The sequence below is a fragment of the Athalia rosae genome, chromosome 3, assembly GCF_917208135.1.
Source record: "Athalia rosae chromosome 3, iyAthRosa1.1, whole genome shotgun sequence".
NCBI lineage: Eukaryota > Metazoa > Arthropoda > Insecta > Hymenoptera > Athaliidae > Athalia > Athalia rosae.
This window is the reverse complement of record NC_064028.1, coordinates 20610755-20631999: the sequence shown is the minus strand read 5'-3', so window position 1 is coordinate 20631999 and position 21245 is coordinate 20610755. Positions and strand designations below refer to the sequence as shown.

At 41.9% G+C, this 21245-nt stretch overlaps 2 protein-coding genes across 3 annotated transcripts; both read right to left on the bottom strand.

Moving 5' to 3' along the window:
* Window positions 1–1839: 1839 nt before the first annotated feature.
* On the bottom strand, window positions 1840–3812 carry LOC105690319 (omega-conotoxin-like protein 1). 2 transcript variants are annotated; one of them, XM_012408032.3, is made up of 3 exons: window positions 3654–3812; window positions 2925–3067; window positions 1840–2121 (listed from the first exon to the last, which is right to left on the bottom strand). In XM_012408032.3, the coding sequence occupies exons 2-3, from the start codon at window positions 3054–3056 to the stop codon at window positions 1987–1989; spliced, it is 267 nt and encodes an 88-aa protein (XP_012263455.2). In that variant the 5' UTR covers window positions 3057–3067; window positions 3654–3812; the 3' UTR covers window positions 1840–1986. The 2 variants fall into 2 exon arrangements, with proteins under 2 accessions (XP_012263455.2, XP_048509303.1); XM_048653346.1 differs by lacking the exon at window positions 3654–3812 and adding an exon at window positions 3418–3545.
* Window positions 3813–14540: 10728 nt separating this feature from the next.
* On the bottom strand, window positions 14541–16072 carry LOC105689186 (pancreatic triacylglycerol lipase-like). The gene is made up of 4 exons (XM_020854507.2): window positions 15908–16072; window positions 15469–15777; window positions 15131–15376; window positions 14541–15013 (listed from the first exon to the last, which is right to left on the bottom strand). The coding sequence occupies exons 1-4, from the start codon at window positions 15957–15959 to the stop codon at window positions 14604–14606; spliced, it is 1017 nt and encodes a 338-aa protein (XP_020710166.2). The 5' UTR covers window positions 15960–16072; the 3' UTR covers window positions 14541–14603.
* Between the last annotated feature and the right edge of the window lie 5173 nt (window positions 16073–21245).

The following is a 21245-nucleotide window of genomic DNA, read 5'->3' as shown; positions in this document are numbered from 1 at the left end:
GTATCGATGTCGTCCAATACCGAATCGACTCTCCAACGAACGCAACGGCGAAGGAGTCATTACGTAAATATTTGCCGGTATCTCTTATCTTAGCAAAGCTTAACGACCATATGCCACACTCTCACCCTCTTTTAAACACAGGTGACCATAGCCAACACCGTTCGTACCGTCTCTTATATCATATAATCATCATTATCGTTATCATTATCGTAACATTTATTTTACACGCTAACTCCGCAGTCCACGGAAGAGAGACACACGCACGAACACACGCACACACACACCCATATCCGCCGGTTTGCACAAATCTGTAAGATTCAAAAATCGTATCACACCCCCCGCGGATAAAACGGGGAAAAAGGAGGAGCGGAGAACGGCGTGTGCTTTTTCCGAACGCCAAAGAACGCTCGCTAACAGGTGTGGAAGATCAAGGAACTCGAACACGTCTCGTGAAAAGGAAGTTGAAGTTGCGGCGGCTCTCGGAGTGCGGAGATCCGTCGGTGCGTTATTGCGGTACAGCCGCGGGTCGTATGCGCTCGTGCGGACGGATAATCGCGAAAAGTTTTGTAGGATAAGTAGTCGGTTGTTAGGTACGGGAATTAGAGGCGGCCGCGGTGACATATGAAAACATAATCATTGATAAGCTGACGAACACACAGCAATGTGCTGAGCTTAGCTGCATTCTCGACGTAGTGCAGTTTTCGTCGGTATTTTTCGCGTTTACCCCGTACGAACGGTAAGCTTTCTCCAACAGCGAACGTATAGCAGCGTGCAGTTTGCACTTTTTTTTTTTCAGATAGGGAGCCAAAAATCTCTGTAACCGTTATCCAAAGGGAATTCATGATGCGTCGAAAGGAACACAATGCGGATATCAAAAAAAAAAAAAAAAAAAAAAGGAAACAAAATAAAAGTAGAAGAGAGAAAAAAACGAACGAACGAAACCTCGACGTTTGCCGATTTGCTGCCGTATAAAGCTGAAGCTTGTCGCCGTGCTCGGTAGACCGTGAAAATTGCCATTCGATATCAGGCGAAACGGAGACGGCGAATTTTTTTCTCTTTTCGTTCGTCCTCCCAAGGCGAGTCGCAAGAGAAATCTGAAGGTGGCGAAGTACAGGAAGTGCCTCTTTGATTTTCAATATTTTCGTGCTACCTACTCATCCAGACTTACCTCGGAGTATGCTTAGCTTTTTGAATTTTCCAACTCCTTAATTTTTATTCGATTTTTGCAAATCGTCGTTTTTATTTAATCCATAGACATCAATGGTAACGTCTTGAATGATGTTTTCAGTCCAGTCACGATCTGTCATGTAAAATATGGGCTGACATTTTCGAAACCGATGAGCAAAGGAATAAAATATTATCGCACCGTTCTCAACGGCACGATTCGCTAATTTCGCAAAATCGAACGGCACCAATATCTCGGTCGGCGCTCATTTCGCTGCACGATTTTAGTATAATAATACGACGCCGAACTCGTATTTCGTGTTTCGATCGGTCGTCAATTTTTTAGAACAGTAGAGACTAGGATACTCGGATCGATAATTCCGTACGTGCATGGAATTTAAAACACAGGTGGGTGTGCACCCCTGTTTCCCCCCGCATGTCCTTTGCCTCCCATACCATGACATATGGCAAGGTGTATATTAGGCATTTTATGGAAGTAACGATAAGTAAAAATCACCGATAAGACCTTATCTCGCGGCACCAAACACAAGAGGCGATCGCAACGTAAAAAACTATAACTCCACGTGCTTACGTCATCGTCGAAATCTTTCCTCGTAAAAGAGGAGAAATAAAAAAAAAATATTATCTCCACCGTGTACGAGATGGATGGAAATGTTTTTTTTTACTCAACGAGTTGTCTTTATTCAAATCACACGTACAGTTTAATGATATTTGGACATGGATTCGATTCCCTTCGTTTATCCCTTGATTTGTTAGTTATTCGTCCTCGCTCGTCGCTCGTCGGATGTGACGTATATAATTTTAATTGTCTTTTCCTCGGCGTCCAAGAATTTTTTCGCGCTGTGCCAAAATCTCGGCTTCCGTGATGACGACTTGGCATCTATGAGCGTAAGTGTGGCACCTCAAAGTGCCGCAACATTGATCAGCCGACACACACTGAAATCACCAATTCAATCCTGAACGATCGCCTAGGGGACGAAGGGTTGATATTTTTCATACGAGCCAATATCATCGCATGCTTAAAATTTCCCACAACTGTATCGACCCATGCAGGCTCAGGGTGAAACGATGTTAATGATGATGAGAAAAGAATGTATAACATGTGTATTAATTTGTAAAGCAGTCTTTTTATTATTAATTAAATGTATAATACTTTGATTATCCTCGTTACCATCAGCGATACAAGCGTTCGTCACATTCTAAATACAAATGAACATCGAATGAATACTGTTAAGTGCATATCGCGTCGTGATGGATTATTTAGTTAATTTGTCATTATGGTTTATTCATTTTGATTAGTTTTTGGTTTTGTTTTTTTTTTTTTGTGTATATTCGGGTGTAAAGCCGTCATGCAGATGTCGATTATTGGTTAATCTTCCGTTATTCCATTGAAGCGTGTTTCCCAGAGTAAATCGTCGCGATCGGCATTTTCGTCCAGTTAAGTTTCTCCCTAGCTAACGCATTTTCCTGCGTAGCTGAGACACCAGAGACCCGGGCAGCATTCTTCGCTCACGTGGCACTGCGTATTTGCGTTAGATTGTTTTTGTTAGTGTTATTAGAAGCGAAAAATGGCAATTAAAAGCGTTAGACGTTATCTGCTCCATTTCAAACGAATCTCATGCAGCTTTGATCGTTATGTACAGAGAGAACGGTGGTAACCTGACGTTTGAAATCTCGAGCTCGGTCAAATGTCATCTCAAAAAACGACGAAAATATCATCCGGATATTCGGATACTTACGGGATCACCGTGACGGCCGCAATTCTGTGTGTCAGCGGTCAAAGATGAACTAGATCGAGTTCTGCCGGGCGAAGCTGAGATAACGCTTCCGACCAGAAGAGCGACGCATAGGAAAAGAACGATTTTCGACATCGTGGATTTATCTGAAACGTTCAAAGTTCTCAATTAAGAAAAAAAAAACGTATCAAAAGAGACGAACGAGTGCGACGTCGCTCGCTTCTTTTTTTACTGGTCCGTTGTTTTGTAACGTTATGAGCAAATTAATGGCGACGCAAGCCTCTCGGCGGATCGGATCGTCGTTCAACAGGAAGTTTGCACTTAGGTTGTTTCTACGCGTCGTCGTAAAGTGTGCGTTTAATTGAAACGGAACGGAGTGAAGAGCGACTCGGAAACTCGCTTGGAAAAAAGAATTTATTATGCGAAGTAAAATTTTCACCGAACTTCAGATATCCGACGTTCGCGAGGCAATTTTTTTTTCAACTATATCTTTTACCTTGAATATCGACGACCGTCGTCGCCCGTAACTGTGAATTACAAATGTCTACGATCGGCCTTCGCGTGACCCCGTCCACTACGTAGCCGCGAATGCGCGACGCGATCGCTTCGCGGAGCGATCCTTTCACCGCAATCTCATCGATACCGATCCGAACATGCCTTCGATGTTAATTGAAAAAAAAAATGAATTTTCACGGTTTTTCGCGATGAAAAAAATTACGGCGGTTCACTTACCGGATTCTCTTTGAAATCAAAACTATTGCAACGGACGGTTATCCTCCTTGTTTCTCGTACGGTCCACGGGTAAGAATGTCTTCTCTCGACCGTAGTCAAACTTGAACTGACTTCTCGACGATAATTCTTAGCCTACTTATAAGCGATGGCTGACCGCAGACGTCTACCACATTTAAAAGCGTCGAACAAGTGTTGAATAACCAACACACTTGTCGAGTTTGTCGGTTTGGCGTTAGAACGAGCGCGACGCGTTGATTTCTGTATTTGTATTCGTATCCGTTGCATTTCTGCGTATCTTGGATAACCCTCTTATTTACGACTCTACGTTATTCGCATAATGCGCTTCAAATATGTACGGGAGGCGTACGCGGCGGTGGTACGTGATTCACCTAATCCGATTAAAATACGAATAAGGCGGTATTGTTCACGGCAAACACACAGGTATACGGGTTACACAGAATACCCTCTTTATTTCGATTTTGTCTTTCTTCGCGTTCTCTGTTTAGTCAGCGGTTCATTTGCAACAGCTTTGTGCTCGAATTACGGATTGAGATTTCCGATAATTATGAAATAACCAGAACTCGATTGAACATTTGTCGATTCGAAGAACTTGGAAAATGTTTTGTCCGACGAACGGATTTGTAGCGTTTGAATTTTTATTTCCTTACTCCGTACGGTACGCGGTAAAATAATCGACCTTGTTCTGTCCAGTGATTCGTTGAGTTCGTAAAATACAGCGATAGTAATTACTCGGGTGAAAATATACAACTATAGTTTCTGAGTACTTCAGGTCATGCGCCCCTTTCAGCCTTGAGATTTCACGAGCTTATCGTATTGCTTTATCTCGCCAACGACTTCCAGCGAATCAATATGCGGCAAAGTAATAATATTTACAACAAAGACACATTTTTCCCCAAACGTCGTCGATTCGACGAAAAAAAAATTAATTGCAGATTACATGTGGAATTATTTTGTCAATTTTATGGAAGAAAAAAAAAAAAATTAATCAAGATTCATTTATCTTACGCACAAAGCGGACGATCGTTATTTTTTTCTTTTTTTTTTTTTTTTTTAATCACCGAGATGATCCGACGATAAAATTTTTGCGAATCGATGTTAATTGCGTAGAAATTAATATCCGCGGTATTATATCAGTAAAGATAACTGCAATTGTTGTATCTTTGAATCTGTATAATGAATCCGAGTGAATACGCGTATTAGTCTGTGGTTTTTCTTCTTTTTTTTTTTTTCTCTAATCAGGTGCCAATTACCAGCACGGTTACGTACATGGACCATGTACATGGATCGTGTGCATGTATGTAACGTAGATTCCGCCGTTTTGGTTAGTCGCATGTTTCATTAAAACAGATATTCCGAGAAGTATAAATGATATGTAATTTTACCACGATATTTCCTGACGCGCTAGCTGTTGTTGTTCTTCGATCACGTGCAGTTCAGACCTCATAACCGCGAGATTATCATGTTATCTTTTCTTATATTACGAATACGGTATACGCGGCGGTAGAAAGCAGAGACGGAATCGCATCCGCGCGCATGTTCGACGACGAAGTTCGATTCCTAGGATTGCATTTGATATCGTTATTCGCGAGAAATTATTTATCCAAAGATTACAGAGTTCTTCTTCTTCTGTCCACCTCGTCTCTCATCCCCGTCTATTCCGTTCGAGTCGAGGGAAATCGTTTAGGGAAATTAAATCGCCTACGTAAGAAATTTTCTCGACACCCCCCTTACGTTTATTAAGCCACGTGTACGAGGTTTCAACCCGTTCCTTACAACTTCCGCACGCACATCCGGTAAACTTCCTGCGCTAACACCTCGTTTCCGGAACACGCGAGATCTACCACCACCTCAATATTCCCCGTACCGCTGTAGAAATGCCACGCGATCATTTGCGCAACCCTTTTTCTGGCGTCAGAATTATTACCATCTAATTGAATGATTATCCCAAGAGTCGTTTCACGACTGACGTCTTAAATGTATATTAAGCAACGTCAAATTTTCATTCGTTTCATTCGCAGGACCGATTCCCGTCCAACGATTCTTCCCCATTTTTATCTCCCGCTCCGAAATTCATCGGACGTGGGGATGGAGGAGGCAGGACTTCCGTTCGGAGATCCTCGACTCCCTCGGCGGGTCGGTGAGTCGCCCACTTATTCGATATGATCTTTTTGTTTTTGCGCGAAGAATTTTCAGAATTTTCACGTTTCCACCGCGGACTCATCCGACTCAGTTGGGACTCCGTGTGATTCTTGAGTCGTGAAACGAAGCTGATGTAGGTGGGATGGAACGTGTGCCTGTATACCGTATGGTTTGTACAACACAGGGTGGGTAAACCGTATGTTTAATATATAAGACGTCGTACTAAACTGAGCTGTGACGATCGCTAGAGAGAGGCAATATATTCCGTTAGTTGTTTTCCTCCTCTCCTATCCAAAGTGTATTTGCCAGTTTCTCCTTTCATTGCACCGCGTCTCACATCGTCCTGTATAAATCTATTAGGATATGTCTTATTTTATTGCCACGCTGGTAAACATTATATACGATGGTTACGCGAGGGTACAATCGAAAGAAGACACTCAAGGAGTGAGAGGAAAAATCATTTTTCTTATAATTTCCGTGCAACGGAAAATTCGTTACGTTGTTAGAAAAAAGACTGGAAAACGACTAAAAAATAATCAAAAGAACCGGATTACTTCGCTCGGATCTTCTTACTCTTCTCAACTCTCCAGGTCACGAGAAAAAAAACGAAAAAAGATACACGCGAAACGGCTTCGTAATTTTAACTTTTTAAAGACCGAGGTGCGCCGCTTGAGTCTTTGTAGTACCACGCCATAATTTACATATATATATACAACTATACACATCCGGAGTAAAATATACGTATAAACTGGGCAAGATGTAGAAGATGAAAAGGAAAGAAAGTAACGTACGAAACGTAAAGAAAAATGGAGTTTCGTTCACCGAGAAAAATTTCGCGCAGCATATTCTACTTTTGATATTATTTTGTTATATTCTTTTCAGTTTTTTCTCTCTTTTTTTTGTTTAAACGTGTATCCGTACGCTCCGAGTTTCTCTCCGCTATAATCTATACCAACACAGCGTGAGGACCGCGTCATTCCGCCGGAGACACTAAACCTGCACTTTATTTCTCGAAATAACCTTTGTAGCGGCGAATTCTTAAATGTCTTTCTCCTCCGCAACCCCGCGATGGGGTGGTTTTGCGGGGTTTCCCAGTCGCCGAGTTTGACTCGGCGGGGTGGTTTCAGGGTGGAAAGGTGGAGGTCGTGACAAACTGCGGAAAAGCCTAAGCCCGTCTATAACAAACCGTCTCCCAACCTCTCGCTTCCTCTCTTGACTCCCGTCAAAGATACATCGCACGGTTTTCTCTTCTTTTTTTCTTTTTCTCTCTTCTCCTTTTCCCTTTTCTCTCTTTTTTTTTTTTTTTTTCTTTGCCTTCCTCCTTTTATTTCGGGAATGGTACGACAATGGGGGTACGGTTTTCTTATTTTTATGGGAACCCAACGAATATCCTCGCGGCGCGAATGGGACGTGATGTCTTTCGATCAGCCGACGAATAATCGAATACCCTTACAAACAATACGAATAAAATGAGATCAATTTATACATCCGACTTATACCGCATCCCGTTATTTTGACTCTGGATATGAAATTTCAAAAAACCGGGAAATATTTTTTTTATACCTTAAATAGTAACGATACGTGTCTACGTTACTCGTACTTCGAATCTTGAAAATGTCGCTGTTTTATTTTATTTTTCTCGAAGGTCGAATCGTTGAAATAAGGTAGAAAATCGACAAACGTTTGATGGCCTCACGATCGTGTTCTCGCGGGTATATCGAGGGGATTACATATCTTTTACTTTATTTCTTTATTTTACTTCCTCCCATTCTTTCGTTTTTCGGTGGTTTCTTACGAAACGACCCTCGAAAGATCGTCGCGACACGTTGAAGAAAAAAAGTAAAAGAAGAAGAAGAAGAAAAAGAAAAGGAGGTATAACTGGTGCCTAACCCGACACAACCATATACACGATGTAACTTGTGTATATATATGGGAAGTTTTTACGACGCTAGCCGCGAGGTTTATTATCTGTCCCCTGTTTTTATTTTATAGATACGAAAAAAAGCTTCTTCTTTTGACGCAGATTTGATTCAACTTGAGAGGGGGTCCTATACCCTCAAGGACCTGTGGCTATATTATGGCCGTACTATACGTTACTCACCATCAAAATCCCATGCAATCTTCATGCACTATATACCTTATGGTATATCGTTCTATAGTACGAACTTTGAGGACTTACTTTCTTTTTTATTTTTTCGCCATTCTTCTTATTCTTCTTCTTCTTTTACTTTTTCATCGTTCTCTCAAACTTCGACGACACGTTAACCTTTTACAGCCTACGGTCTATGAGGCGAGTAAAACGTTGCTTCCAAATAAAGAAGAGAAAACAAGAAAAAAAAAAATTAAAAAAAGGGGAGAACCATATTTTTTGGTTTTACGAAGCAAAGAAATGGTGTTTAGCGGATGAGTTTGACTAGAAGCTATTACTTACGGTGCAGATTGCTTATGGGGGGGGGGTTCTATAGAGTTTGGTTTTCTTAGCTTGCGGTTATATTTATAGCTTCTGCTGCTGCAGTCTCTTCGTTTCGGTGTACATATATCTGTATAACCGTCGTGAAATTAGGGAGGGGGTGGGAAATTCGCTGTTAGCAGGGAAGAGACTGGACAATTTGATAATTGGATCCGTACCGCTGATTTATAGATCGGAATTCGGGGAAGGGGTGGCGGAGCGAAAACTAGCCCGATTCTCCTTCTCGCAGCCTGTACACGTACGTAGGTCGAAATCGAAACTCCTAGTTCTCGGAGTGGGAGGGGAAACGTTGAGACAACAAAACCCGGCGAAAACCACTCCCTTGAACGACGAATTAGTCATGAAACTGTAAGAAATACAGCAGGCTAGACTCCGTTTCACGGGATATCGGGATATCCCGCGTGGTAATTTAATTTAATTACTAATTAATTGATCGGAATATATCAATTACTTATTTATGTTATCCCGGAGCGTTTTGTGCGGAGGGACGTAGCGACTAAAAATAGAAGAAATTCATTCGCGGAACAAACCCATTCCTACAATAGCTCTGAACGGGAAAACTAAAGGGGTGGTTTTTCCCATTATACTCTTTAACAACAAAAGTACTTATTCACACCTTGACGTACGTGGGTATATTTTAAAGGTTTCTCCGTCCCTCTCCCTCCTCTCGTGCCTGCACATTTCTTTTCTTCTTCTCTATTTTTCTCCGCTTTTCTTTGAACCGGGTGAGACGGACCGGGGGGAAAAGGAGGTGGGCGCGGAAAGGGGTAGAAATATACTCGGACGGTTTTAGAGTGCGGACAACGCGCGTTTACTATAGGGGAAAGGGGGTGGGTCGGGGGTGGAGTTCGGTGGCGCTGGCCATTTCCTAGCAATTTCCTGAGGCTGTTTATAACCTGAACTTTTGAACCCCCTCGGACTATCCCTGTGTATACCTGACTCTTCCTTTTCCACTCTTCCGTGTCTTTTCTTTTTCCTTTTTCGCATTTTAACGTATCTCAATTTAGAATAAAATATTTGTCAAGCAGTCCTACACGACTGGACATCGGGTATAATGTACGACGTAAAAGCTAGCCTACGCGAAATTTTATCCATGAAAACTCTCGCCAGAAAAGAAAAACGACTCAGCGTCACGATTGGGCTGAGTTTTTTTTGTCTCTCCTACCCCACCCTTTCTTGTAAAAATTTTGGACATCGTCGAATTTTCGGTACGGATACTGCAGTTTTTCAGCAGGATTCAATGACGAAGTTAAGGGTTGTCTAAACATGGAACCGCTTTGTGGGGTCTTTTCGCGGTGTTTCGAAGGTGGGAGGGGGTGAACTCGTATATTTGTTGCTCCAATGGTCAGTCTTGTGAATTATGGGGGAGAATCTCTTCCATACGAAAATACACGGACGTAATATTTACCCGTACGAATTACCCACCTACCCTAACTAGAAGAACCAGCGAACAGCAATACGATACGCGATGCCGTAGGTGAAGGCGAATTTTCGGAGGGTTAAAAGAGGGTGCCCACATTAAATATAATCGAAGGCCGTATTTGAACTGTTATCTAGGTATATTACAACGCTGCAACGTGTTTTCACACAAATTGCGCACGGTTATTTTTCTTAATAAAATATAATATTTTGAAACTATAGCTTTATTCGGTTTTTGTATAATCTGATTTTGGATTTTTTGTTTTTTTGTTTTTATTCTTCATGATACAAGTATTTACTTTTTTCAATTTATTACTCTCACGTCTTTCCTTCGACACGAAAATAATCGTTGATTTATTTTTCCTCCGTTTTTTTCTCATTAAAAAAAAATCATCAATTTTTTTTTTTATTTCCATTTCTTTTTATTTTTTTTTCAGTTTTTTTTTTTTCTCTCAACGAAACTGCTGGTCCGAAATTCCGCGAGTTCGTTGAAATCAGTTAGGTACGATGCAATTCGCGACAATACTTTTCACCCCCCTAAGTTAGGGCTAACTTATGGTGCCATCGGACGTAGACGATGAGAACTACTATTCCAATAACGCATGCGTGTACCAACTTTAGGGGTAGCTAAATCGGGGTGTACTACATATATCGTGTTTGTCACGACTATTTTCAAGGTCGGTAAGGTCGAAAACCTTGAAATTCGATAATCGTGCGTTCGTGTAATAGCCCACGAACAAAAATTCAGACATTTCTAAAGGGATGAAGAAGAAAACGAATTATAGAAATTCGAAAAAAAGCAAAAAATGAACGTTGAACGCTAATTAAAAAAAAAAAAAAAAATTAAAAAAATCGAAAAAATGTGTATTTTAGTATAATGAAAAAAAAAAAAAAATCATCCTATTTCTTTCGATTTTTTCAACGTGAAACAATTCATTTTTTTGTATTTTTCAATTGTCGTAAAATTAATTATACAGGTGAATTTTCGAGGGTGAAATTTCTTGGTATTTTTGGCGGTTCCCATCGCATCACGTGATAATCACGTCTAATGAATTTCGAATTAAAATTCGATCAAGTTTATTATTATTTTGCGAATTTGATGATGTGGAGAATCGGTGAAACGGGCGCAGGTATTCCGTGGATTGGTCAGACGGCTATTTATGTTTGACCAATCGATGGTTCGCGTCGGGTGTGCTCCTGCCAACCCTTAATCAAGACGACAAGGGTACTTGAATTTTCAATTAAAAAACCTGCCTTTCTGTTCGATCTTTTATTACTAACGCGCTATATCAGAACGGTAGCCGCGGTGCGGATATAGATATACACCGCACACCCTGTGTCAAATTAATGTTAGGTATAGGCTCGCTTCTCGTCGTTCGTTAAAAAAATTTTTTTAATAATATTGAATAGCTGCAAAATCGTCGACGTAGCTTACCGTACAGCTCCTACTGTTTTTTCATTATTTATTCATTCAGTTTTCGTTCCACCCGATCTCTCTTCTCCTTCTTTTTCTTCCTCTACCTTCATACACCTACTTCCTATGTTTCAAATTTCGCTATCATCTTCGATTTGGAACCCGCTGAACCTTTTTTTTTTTGCAATTCATTCGACGAGGGAAAAAAATCGATCGATCGATCGAACGAAATTAAGGAGCGATCGTTCGAACGTATTCGCGTTCGAGTCTGTCGTCGCCGATGTCAACCCCTGTGCAAAATAAGTACGAGGTGCGGCGTGGACCCACCAGGTTGTTTTCCCGGTGTAGCGTTATGAATAAAATTGAAAATATTCGAGCGAAAAACTTGCCTGTCCCTATGTTGCGGCGTTGAAACAAACGGTGCACGCACACGGCCCGCTGTCTATATTTCAAACCATCATCGAGCGTACACACACGTATCGGTATTACGCAGATGCGTGTATACATAACGTATTCCAACCGATAATACATACTGCACGAGACCATGGGACTATGGACTGATTGGGGTGACGCTCCAAACCTCCACAGCTATGCAGTTTAATTTATGTTGCATCAGAAGCCAGTCGCATCCAACAATCGTTCGTTCATTTATTAGTCGTTCGTTTATTTGCTCGGTTTTAATTGTGAATATGAGGAGAAAAAAAAAAAAAATCTCGTTTTTACTTTCGTACTTATCTGTCCGCATCTTTTACCCTTTGCTTTTTATCGGTCTTCCTACGCTCGAATCCTGCAGTGCAGTTATTCGTGTACGGTGTCGCGCACACCCCGCAGCTGTAAATCGTCCGAATGGATTGACATCGCGCGAGGAAACGTAAACAAAAAAAAAAATAATCGTCCTTTTTTCGTAAGAAATTCGAATTCGTATCGATTAAAAGCGCGCGTCGTCGATCCAATTTTTTCGCTCATCGAATTCCTTTTCTATTTTTGTCTACTTTTTGTCCGTAACGCGAACGCGACGGGGGGGATGAAATGTTAACTGCACCAAGGCGCATGGAAAGTCGATGCAAATATCAACTCGACCTACACGTATGTATACGTATTGTACTACGTAGGTGTGTACTCACGTGTGTTGTGAGAAATTACCGGAATCATTTTCGATAGTTTTCAAATTTTATTTGAATTTCCTTCTGCGTTTTTGATTGTTTTTTTTTCTTCTTGAAGATTTTTTTATTCCTTCCACGCGGCGCGTTCGGATGCGAAAGGGTGAAAGTACGATCTACTTACGCCCTCGTATGCATTACGTTCATCTGGAGTGTAACGTGATATTTACAAGTAGAATATGTTTGGTCATATGGTCAATTAAGAAGACGCTGCTGGAGGGTGAGCACAGATATATAGATAAAGCTAACTATGCCTGATCAAATAAGAAGCAATTATCAAAATATGATCTAACTATCTTTCGTCGTCGTGTATGACTATAACTACAACCCCGTCGACCGTAGTTTCGTATCAGATTACGTATTTATTGAACGATAATTATACACCCTCAACCTATTTCGTCCCTTAGGTGTTACGTCGCCTATCTTAAGGGATCATTTCGGTTTAGACTCTCAAAAAGAGGCCGCCTTTGTAAATTTTTTACCAAAATTGAGCTCAACAAATAAACTCTCGAAGTATGTGAAACAAATTTTCATTAATTTTTTTCAACACTTTTTAAAAGAAATGCACGTAAAACGGACACCGTGAATAATTGCGCCGCAGAATTTGATTTTATGGTTTTCAAGTTGATAGGAACGGAGGGAAACGTTGTAGAGAAGATTAAAATACGAAGCTGCGGTTATAACGACGGCGTCGGGTGTGAGAAAATTGAAAGAACTGCGGATGGACGAGAAAAAGTGAAATTGTTGTAAAGTTGTTTAGCGAGTAGATTCATATCCATTTCTATCTATCCGCCGTCGACGTGCAGGGGTGGCGAAAGGGTGCGCGGGGTCGTATCTTCACTCGAACGAGAATCTCGAATAGGAGGTACACGCGGCGGTTGGAAATCAATTGACAACGCGAAGCGGAGAAAGCTGATATACCGCCGAAGGTTGTTTGATGGACAAAATATGTTTCAACTTTATTTTATTGGCAAACGCGATGAAACCTTGGGCGATTATTTCGAATCGAATACCCCTCGCCTTTTTGTTCTCTCCTTCCTACTTTTAATTTTAGATTTTCTCGCTTCCTCTCCCCCTCTCTCTTTCTCTCTCTCTCTCTCTCTCTCTCAATCGCGTTGCGCGGGTCTTCGTACTTTTCACGCGGATTTCAATTCAAGCCCCCGATGAGTTTTCGCTGTTTTTGGTGGGAAGTAGTTTCTTTTTTCAATCGCAAATTCACGGACACTAATAACGAAAGTCAGGGAGTCACGTCGCGCTAATCGTCACCCTCCGTTTCGACCCTCAGGTGCATTGTCGTACGTAACCCTTTCTCCGACGTCTTCATTTTCGCCGCCTCTTTCGTTCTTTCTCTCCTCATTTAAATTCGTGGTAATCCAATTTCAGGACTCTTTTCAGGACACGTGTCCACCGGACTCGTTTATTCCACGTTCTCTCTTGTTCAGCGACCTCGTAAAATCCGGCATCCGAAAACCGGAGGCAAGGAAGCGCCGGGCCCAAACGAAAAAATAAAACTTTTCGAAAGAGTTTGAAACGGGTCCGATCTACGATTCGTCATCGTTATTCAAATTATTATAGTTCGCACTAATCAAGTCCGCGGGATGTCGACACTCAATTTTCCAATTTGACCCCTCGTGTTTATGGGCGGCAATCATCGATTGAAATTGATAGCTCATTCGACCGGTGATAGTTATCATTCATCGTCAATTATAACCGTGATGCCCGTCTCCGGGGTCATCGGATAATCCGATGATAATTTTTGCTCAAACTTATCGCTTCTTACAATTAATTAATTCCAATTAATTTTTTATCCCGTTCAATTTTCTTTTCGTTTGTCACCCACCTCGCTAGCTTTCGATTCCCCCACCTAAATCAAACGAATAAAACACGAATCCCGTTTCACATAGGATTTATCGATTCGAGGTTCGGATTCCTATCGACGATTATTATTCCCTGTATCGAAATTAATCCGACGTATCTTCATCTCGGTAATGTACTTATCGGTTACATCGGGAGATTAATTTTTCAAACGACTTTCATCCGTCAACCACATCGTGTATAGTACCACCTACTCGAGACCGTTATATAATTGATCGACGTAAAAGATTATATTGTCAATCGCTTTCGTTGATTCGCTTTTTCTCGTGTACTTTTATTTTTTTTTTTTAAGTACGAGCCCTCATCAATTACTCTCTCATCTCATCCGAAAACGTCATCCGACTCTTTCGGATCGGAAAAATGGGGGCCCCAATAATTACGGTTGCGTGTTACGTACAGCGACGAGATAATTTTATTTACAATTTTTTCCACATTTTTTGCAATCGAGTCTTCTATTCCAGCATAAAGGTGTCCGGACCGCCCGAGGTTTTCAGATAAAAAGAACCAGATGCGCCGGTGTCGAGTACGAGACCACCCAAGTAAGACGTCGCGCCGTTTTCGCACTCTCCCTTCTCGTACTTGGAATAATTCTCGCAAGCTTTCGCCGTGAATTTTTTCTTCGATCTCAGGGACTCGCTGAAGTACACGTAGGACCTACTGTGAGCGCAACTGCCGATCAGATCCGCCACGCAACCGCGCTGATGAGATCCACCGTTTGGCCACATATCGATGTGACCGATCTCCTCCGGGTAACCCAAAAATCCCGCGTTCGTGTGGATAGCGTAGACTACCCGGGCATCGTTTTTCGACAAATTCGTTTTCGTTTTTATGGGCCAGAACAACGGACTCGCTGGATCCATCGCTGCGAATCGAAAAAAAAATCATCGTCATCGTCGAATCTGATGCTTGCAGATTTAAAAAAAAAAAAATTCTCGTTTCCGCTCCTTTTTTTATCTATATTCTTTACGATTTTTCTTACCCACGATAATCGGCACCTCGTAAGAGCAGCTGCGACCCGCTATGCCCGATACGTGAGCGCCCAAAGAGTGGCCCAAGATTATCAGATCTTTTATATCCATTCCTTGGTCAACCAGAAAGTCGATCATCTCTCCGACGTATTCGCCGACCGTCTGCACCTTCGATCGAGCGTACCAGTAGTCTCTCTTTGCGTAGGCATTCCAGTCAACGAATATAAAGTTGTACTCGAAACCACTTTCCAAATATCCTGTATTTCGACGTCGAAGAGAAAAAAAAAATAAAAAAAGAGAAAGAAGAATTGAAAACGCCGCCGGTGATGTAAAATTCTAGAATTCTTACCTGCACGTAACAAGGGGTTGATTTTCGATTCGTTGGAATTCAACCAACCGTGGATTACTATGCGCGTTGGTACCCGCGGGTCGAAGTTACTGTTCGCCAATGAATCGACGTCGTACGGGTAAAGTAGCTGAGGTGTGTCCGGATTTTTGACGGTGTACAAATTGAACAACACGTCGGAATGCCATTCCTCCCATGTACTGGAAGAATCTTCTTGTTCGTCGGTGAGATTGATCAGTTCGATGGTCAAGTCTTCCGCTATCACCAAATGCCAACTGTCCTGCCTCGAACCTTGCGACTTCGCGTTTGTAACTGCAACGTAATTCCAAATTCACTTTTTATTTCGTCGACGAAACCTTCGGTAAAATTTTATCCCAACTAAAAATTGCGAAATCCAACTGATCTCACCGTGACGCTCATTGGTCACGATTAATTTCCGTACCGGCAATTAAAAACAACAGGATTCCCAAACAACTCTCGGTCTTCATTTTCATCTTGTCGTTGGTAAAACAAAAAAAAATAATAATTGCAACAGCGGTATGTAGGACACACCCGCTCTATTTTGTCACTAAGAAATAATTTGATGAGATCCCTACGTTTTATATTCGATGAATTATAGTGGGAAGGAACGAATTTTTCTTATTTATTCACACGCTTCTTAAGTACATTTCTAAAATTGTAAAATTTCCAGTATAAAAATTCCACGCGATAATATGCTTATTCAAAATTTTTTTTATTGACACAAATGTTGTAGTACACGTATGACCTCACCACCATATAATCGTTTATAATTTTCTTCTCCGTTTCGGCGTGAATTAGTCGTGTCGGAACTTTTTTCCGTTGTTATTTTCTTCCCTGCGTGAATTTTCGCCGGTCAGTTTGTGAGTCTGAGAAATCAAGATGTCCCTAATTACCTGGAAATCATCTGAAAATTCTTAGCAAATATTTTCAATCCCGTAATGATCCGCGTCCAATTCGGGCCCCCATAATCTACTCGACTGCGTCATCGTCGCTGAACTAAATAACGTTTATATTCGTTCAGTTGAGTAAACCGAACGTTGCTTCCCATCTTTTTTCCACCTACCGTAATGTGTGTGAACAGGCTTGTTTTCGCGGCAATTTTTCCGCCTCGCCTGATTTTACTATTGACATCGTACATCATATTTTCTACGATTGAAACTCGTTCTCCTCGTATTTACATAGACGAAGAAGATACGAAGTAATTGGGAGAGAAACTAGAAGAAAAAAAAAAAAAAGAAAAAAGTTTCGAATCACCACCGAGCGAACGCAGGTGATCCCCACTGTCGTACGAGCGTCTCTTAAGACGAAGTGTGCGATGTGGGATAAATTTTTAACGAAATAAGAATAAGTGAGGTATGGGGTTTCGTAGGGGTAGAAAACGAGGAGGTTTCATGTTGCACGAGGTACGCGGGGAGCGCTTGCGTAAACCAGCTGTCTCTTTCTCTCTTTCTATCTTTCTCCCTCTCTCTCTCTGCTTTCTCGTATGCCTAGAGTGAGCTTCGCAAAATGTCGAGGGTGTTTTGGGGGAGGGTCGAGGGTTGCCACGGGGGGGGGGGGCTGAAAGGGGAGCTCGGAGGGTGCGAGGTAACCTCCATCGATTTGCCCGTCAGCCGCCATCTTGCCACCCTACGTACGCTATAACGTTGGGCTTGACTAAGCCCAGAAATTGGGTAGACATTTTGGAAAAACCGTTTCAACAATACCGTCATTAATTCACACCGCATTAACAAATATCCCATGCGACTACGGATTCGCGCATAGCGATCCTTGGATTTTTCTGCGCCGTTTTCAAAGAGAGAGAAAGAAATTGGAAAATCGTGTCAAACGATCGTTTCTTTTCCATCAAACTTCGGCAGGTGATCGAATCACTCTGCCTTACCAATGCAACCTGCGGGACGAAGAAAAACACAAATTCATATTTGAAAAAACGAGAAGTCAGTTTCGTGAAAAATTACGTCGATTTGTTTTTCAAATATCGATATTTACAGGGGGAGGGGGGGAGGGAAAAAAAAGGAACAAAATCGATAAAATTTTATCCATATTTTTTCTTTCTTTCATCTGTCCCAGAGATCGGAGGGACGGCGAAAGAAATTAATATACATAGAGAGAATAGATTTAATTGAAATCCGATTGTCTGCTGCAGATCATCGCGAGCGTGTTGTAGGCTACATAGGTATACCGGGCCACATGGAAGTGCAGTCTTTGAATTGAAAAGCGACCCATTGTTTTCTTCGTTGCTGATGCTGAAACTGCTGGGTGCTACCGCGCTGCAGGAAGAATTTAATTGCAATGAACTCGAGGATCGGATATGTTTATAAATATACGCATGCATATATATGTAAAATTCTTCTTTTTTTTTCTTCTCTCATCGTTTTTCGAACTTAACAGCCAGCTCGTACTTACTGAGGGGGCCACGAGTACAAAGATTCTCTTATTTTACTTCATTCTCTTTGTTTTTTTCACTCGCGATGTTCGTTGATAAAAGTTAATCGATCGCGTGCGGTAGTCCGAATGAATCGGTACCTCCCGATACTATATACCTTTTAGACACCATAAATACGATCTGTGTACCAAACCCTCTTCTCCCATCTCTTTCTCTCTCTCGCGCTTTTTCTCTTCATATTCCTCTTTCTCTCTCTCTCTCTCTCTCTCCCTCTCTTTCTCTCTCTGTGCACGGCGAACGCGGGTGTGGCGGTGACTTTTAATCAATCCGATTATTGTTAGGTGGATTGGACGTGTGGCATCGTTTTCCCCACGATTCTTCCCCCTCCCTCCATCCCCCTCCTCCTTCTCCTCCTGTCCGTCGATTCTTCTGCACCTTTCATATCGTCGTCCGACTCATATCTAATCACGGTATATTCACGCGTGTACGTGTGCGGAGAATTTTTTTCATACGAAAAAAAAATAAAGGTAAAACGATAAACGGGTGTTTCATTCGATTCATGTATACAGAGACCTACGTAGGTACGACGTATTTCATCCTTCGAATGGTTTCCTTCTGGATTCTCTATACGCTTAACAATGATCGTTGAAATTATGTAATTAGCAGATACGCGCAAAAAAATTTAGTTCCATTTAGCTTACAATATATCTGCCGCTGTTCGTAGAGCGTAGACACGTACGTGTGCATGTAGATAACCAACACAGAATAATGTAAATAGGAAATCGTCTGGTCTGTCTCTGACACTCAGAAGCACCATCAGTTATAGAGATTGTCTGTCGTCGTATATAACGTGGTCCACATGTATATGTATACGTATAGGTATGCGAACATGCTTCTATAGCGAGGGGTCCGGCATTTTGGTTTTTTTTTATTTATATCGTCAACATCATGAACGCGATAATAGATCGGTGGAAAAAATGACTCGGAAGGGATCGAAATTTTCACGGTTCAATCGCGAAAAGATGTTCTCGTAATTCGTCCGCTTCTTTTTTCTTTTTTCCTTTTTTTTCGTTTCAACTCTAATTTCCCGATATAGAGTGGCGGGTAATTCGGAGGTGGTGAAAAGGAGCTGTTGCAGGATAGGTGTGTATAAAGTAGGTTGACTTATTATTCTACCGGACATTTAGCTGGTAATGTGCCACAGCGAGTCGTTTGGAAGGTCTGAAATTGCCCCGACCCACCTGGAGTTTAGGGGAAGGAACGACGGAGAGGAAGGGGGACGATGAGGAGAGAGAGAGAGAGAGAGAGAAGGCAAAGGACCCCTTAGAATTTAGAGACCCTTAGTCCCTTTCGTACCCCTTCCCCGCCCCTCTCGAATCCGCGTCCCATGTGTGCGTGCGATGTACTACTCCCCCTCTCTACTCTTCTCCTTCCATACGTACCTAACCAAAACCTCTATAAATTCCCTTAGGATTTTTCTTTCCTCTACTTCCCTTAATTAAAGCCCTCCCTTACAGCGACCCCCCCCCCCCCCCCCCCCCCCCCACCCGGGTCTTTAGCTCCCACGTGTACGCAGAGATCTCTTTCTCTGTTCTCTGGGCTTTCTCACTCTCCTTCATCTCCCTCTCCGGACTTTCCTTAGGTCGCGAAAATTTGTCGGTAAAAAAATTTAATTACCACAGATATATTGATGTGAATTCGGATGGGACGGAGTCATGATTTTGAGTCTTAAAAATGATCGTAATTCTTTCGCCGTTGGAGAAGAGTAGACCGCTGCGGATACACCCCCATAAAACTTCCCCTACTTTCGACCGGGCGCGTTTTAGGTAATAGCCAAGGGTGTGGCTTGTACGGTTGTATCCTTTGCGTCGCCGCCCTTTTCTCCGATGTGTAATTTCTAAGATCAAAATTGACGCTCCACGTTACGAAAGTTGTCGATAAAACGAATTTAAAAACTTCGTTCAACTTTTTATATTACCCACTTGACTCCGAATTTTCCGACCGACGTACTTTTTATCTTTAACAATAACGTGTCTGTTGTATAGCTGTACAGTGAAATCGAAACCGCACGTGTTATATACATATCTCGCGCTTTTTATTTTTCTATTCGGTACTTTATTTTTCTCGTTTTTAAACCGCGAAACGAGTTTTACGTCGGCGCCAACGCCGCGACGCAAAACTTTGAAGCGCGTGGTAATTTTTCTGTTTTTTTTTTTTTCTTTCTTCTACTCTCAATTCCTAACTTTTGACTTCTTTTTCGAATACAGCCGACGTTTCTCTTGCGATCGTTCTCACCACAGATGAATTAACGACGCGCACCGACGTTATCGTCGAATAGATGCGATTACGTGTTATAAATTTGGAAAGGCCAGTCTACGAGGGGGGAACGCGTGTGTCACCGTGAATAATTATATCGTTGGATATACACTAATTACAAAAGGAGGGAGAGAAAGAGACGAGAAGAGTGGGAAGAAAAAAGATCAACAAACGACAGGCGATAATAAGTGCAGCACTCAGTAATGCAAACATAATTAGATATAACGGAGCAGCGGCAGCGGCGTCGCGACGCGACACAAGAAACGAAGAAAAAGGGGTTCCGTTTGTCCGTCCTCGTCGTTTGTTAACGCGCATATGTTATAATCATACCAGATACGAGTACGGGGAACACGATCCGCCTTATCCCTGGAAAGGTAAAGAAAAAAATGAAGCGACGCCGCGGCACCGCAACTGGCCATACGTCCGCGTAAAATGTGGAGATAGAGTCGCGTTGACGTTCCAAAGATAGAATATTAAGGACGCCGTCGGGAGTGAAGGCGAAAGGGAAGGAGAGGGTGAAAAATAGAATAATAGAAAGAAAAAGGGTGTAGAAAGAGGAAGTTTGTGTACGTACGTATCGCGTGTACGCTTACGATAAATGAAAAAAAAAAAAAAAAAGAATATTTTGAAATCGTGAGAGAGATAGGGGGAGGGACAAGAAGAGGGAAAAAGCCTCACTCAGTGGTCATCGCTAATGGTCTCTGTAAAAACTGTTTGCCCTTAGCAGAGCGGGTCGCGCCCATGAGTTAGTTGACCTTTCGCTTGATATAAGTAGATGAAATACAAAAGGGGGTCGTGTTTCATAGAAATTAATGCTATTGGATGACGATTGAATTTTTGTCATAGATGACGTTGACGTTAATTCGTTCCTCTCGATTTGTTCGTTCGCTTTTAGAATCGAAAGTTGAAAAATCCGTCGCCGAGGTGTTCGATGATTCGATGACTTTGAATTTTCCGATTCCGAATTTTGCTTTGATATCCGATCGGATCGGTCACGTCCGTACGGTGCGATAATACACCTTAGCAATTGACTACCTATTAGCAACCTATTGACCACCCT

Bases quoted from the DNA above. Each gene is read 5' to 3' on its own strand.
- LOC105689186 (XM_020854507.2), bottom strand. From the start codon at position 15,959: ATGAAAATGAAGACCGAGAGTTGTTTGGGAATCCTGTTGTTTTTAATT. The intron at 15,778-15,907 runs GTACGGAAATTA...ATTACGTTGCAG, and splicing joins CCTGTTGTTTTTAATTGCCG to TTACAAACGCGAAGTCGCAA. The intron at 15,014-15,130 runs GTAAGAAAAATC...TTCGATTCGCAG, and splicing joins CGAGGTGCCGATTATCGTGG to CGATGGATCCAGCGAGTCCG.
- LOC105690319 (XM_012408032.3), bottom strand. From the start codon at position 3,056: ATGTCGAAAATCGTTCTTTTCCTATGCGTCGCTCTTCTGGTCGGAAGC. The intron at 2,122-2,924 runs GTAAGTATCCGA...TGGTGATTTCAG, and splicing joins GCGGCCGTCACGGTGATCCC to TGTGTGTCGGCTGATCAATG.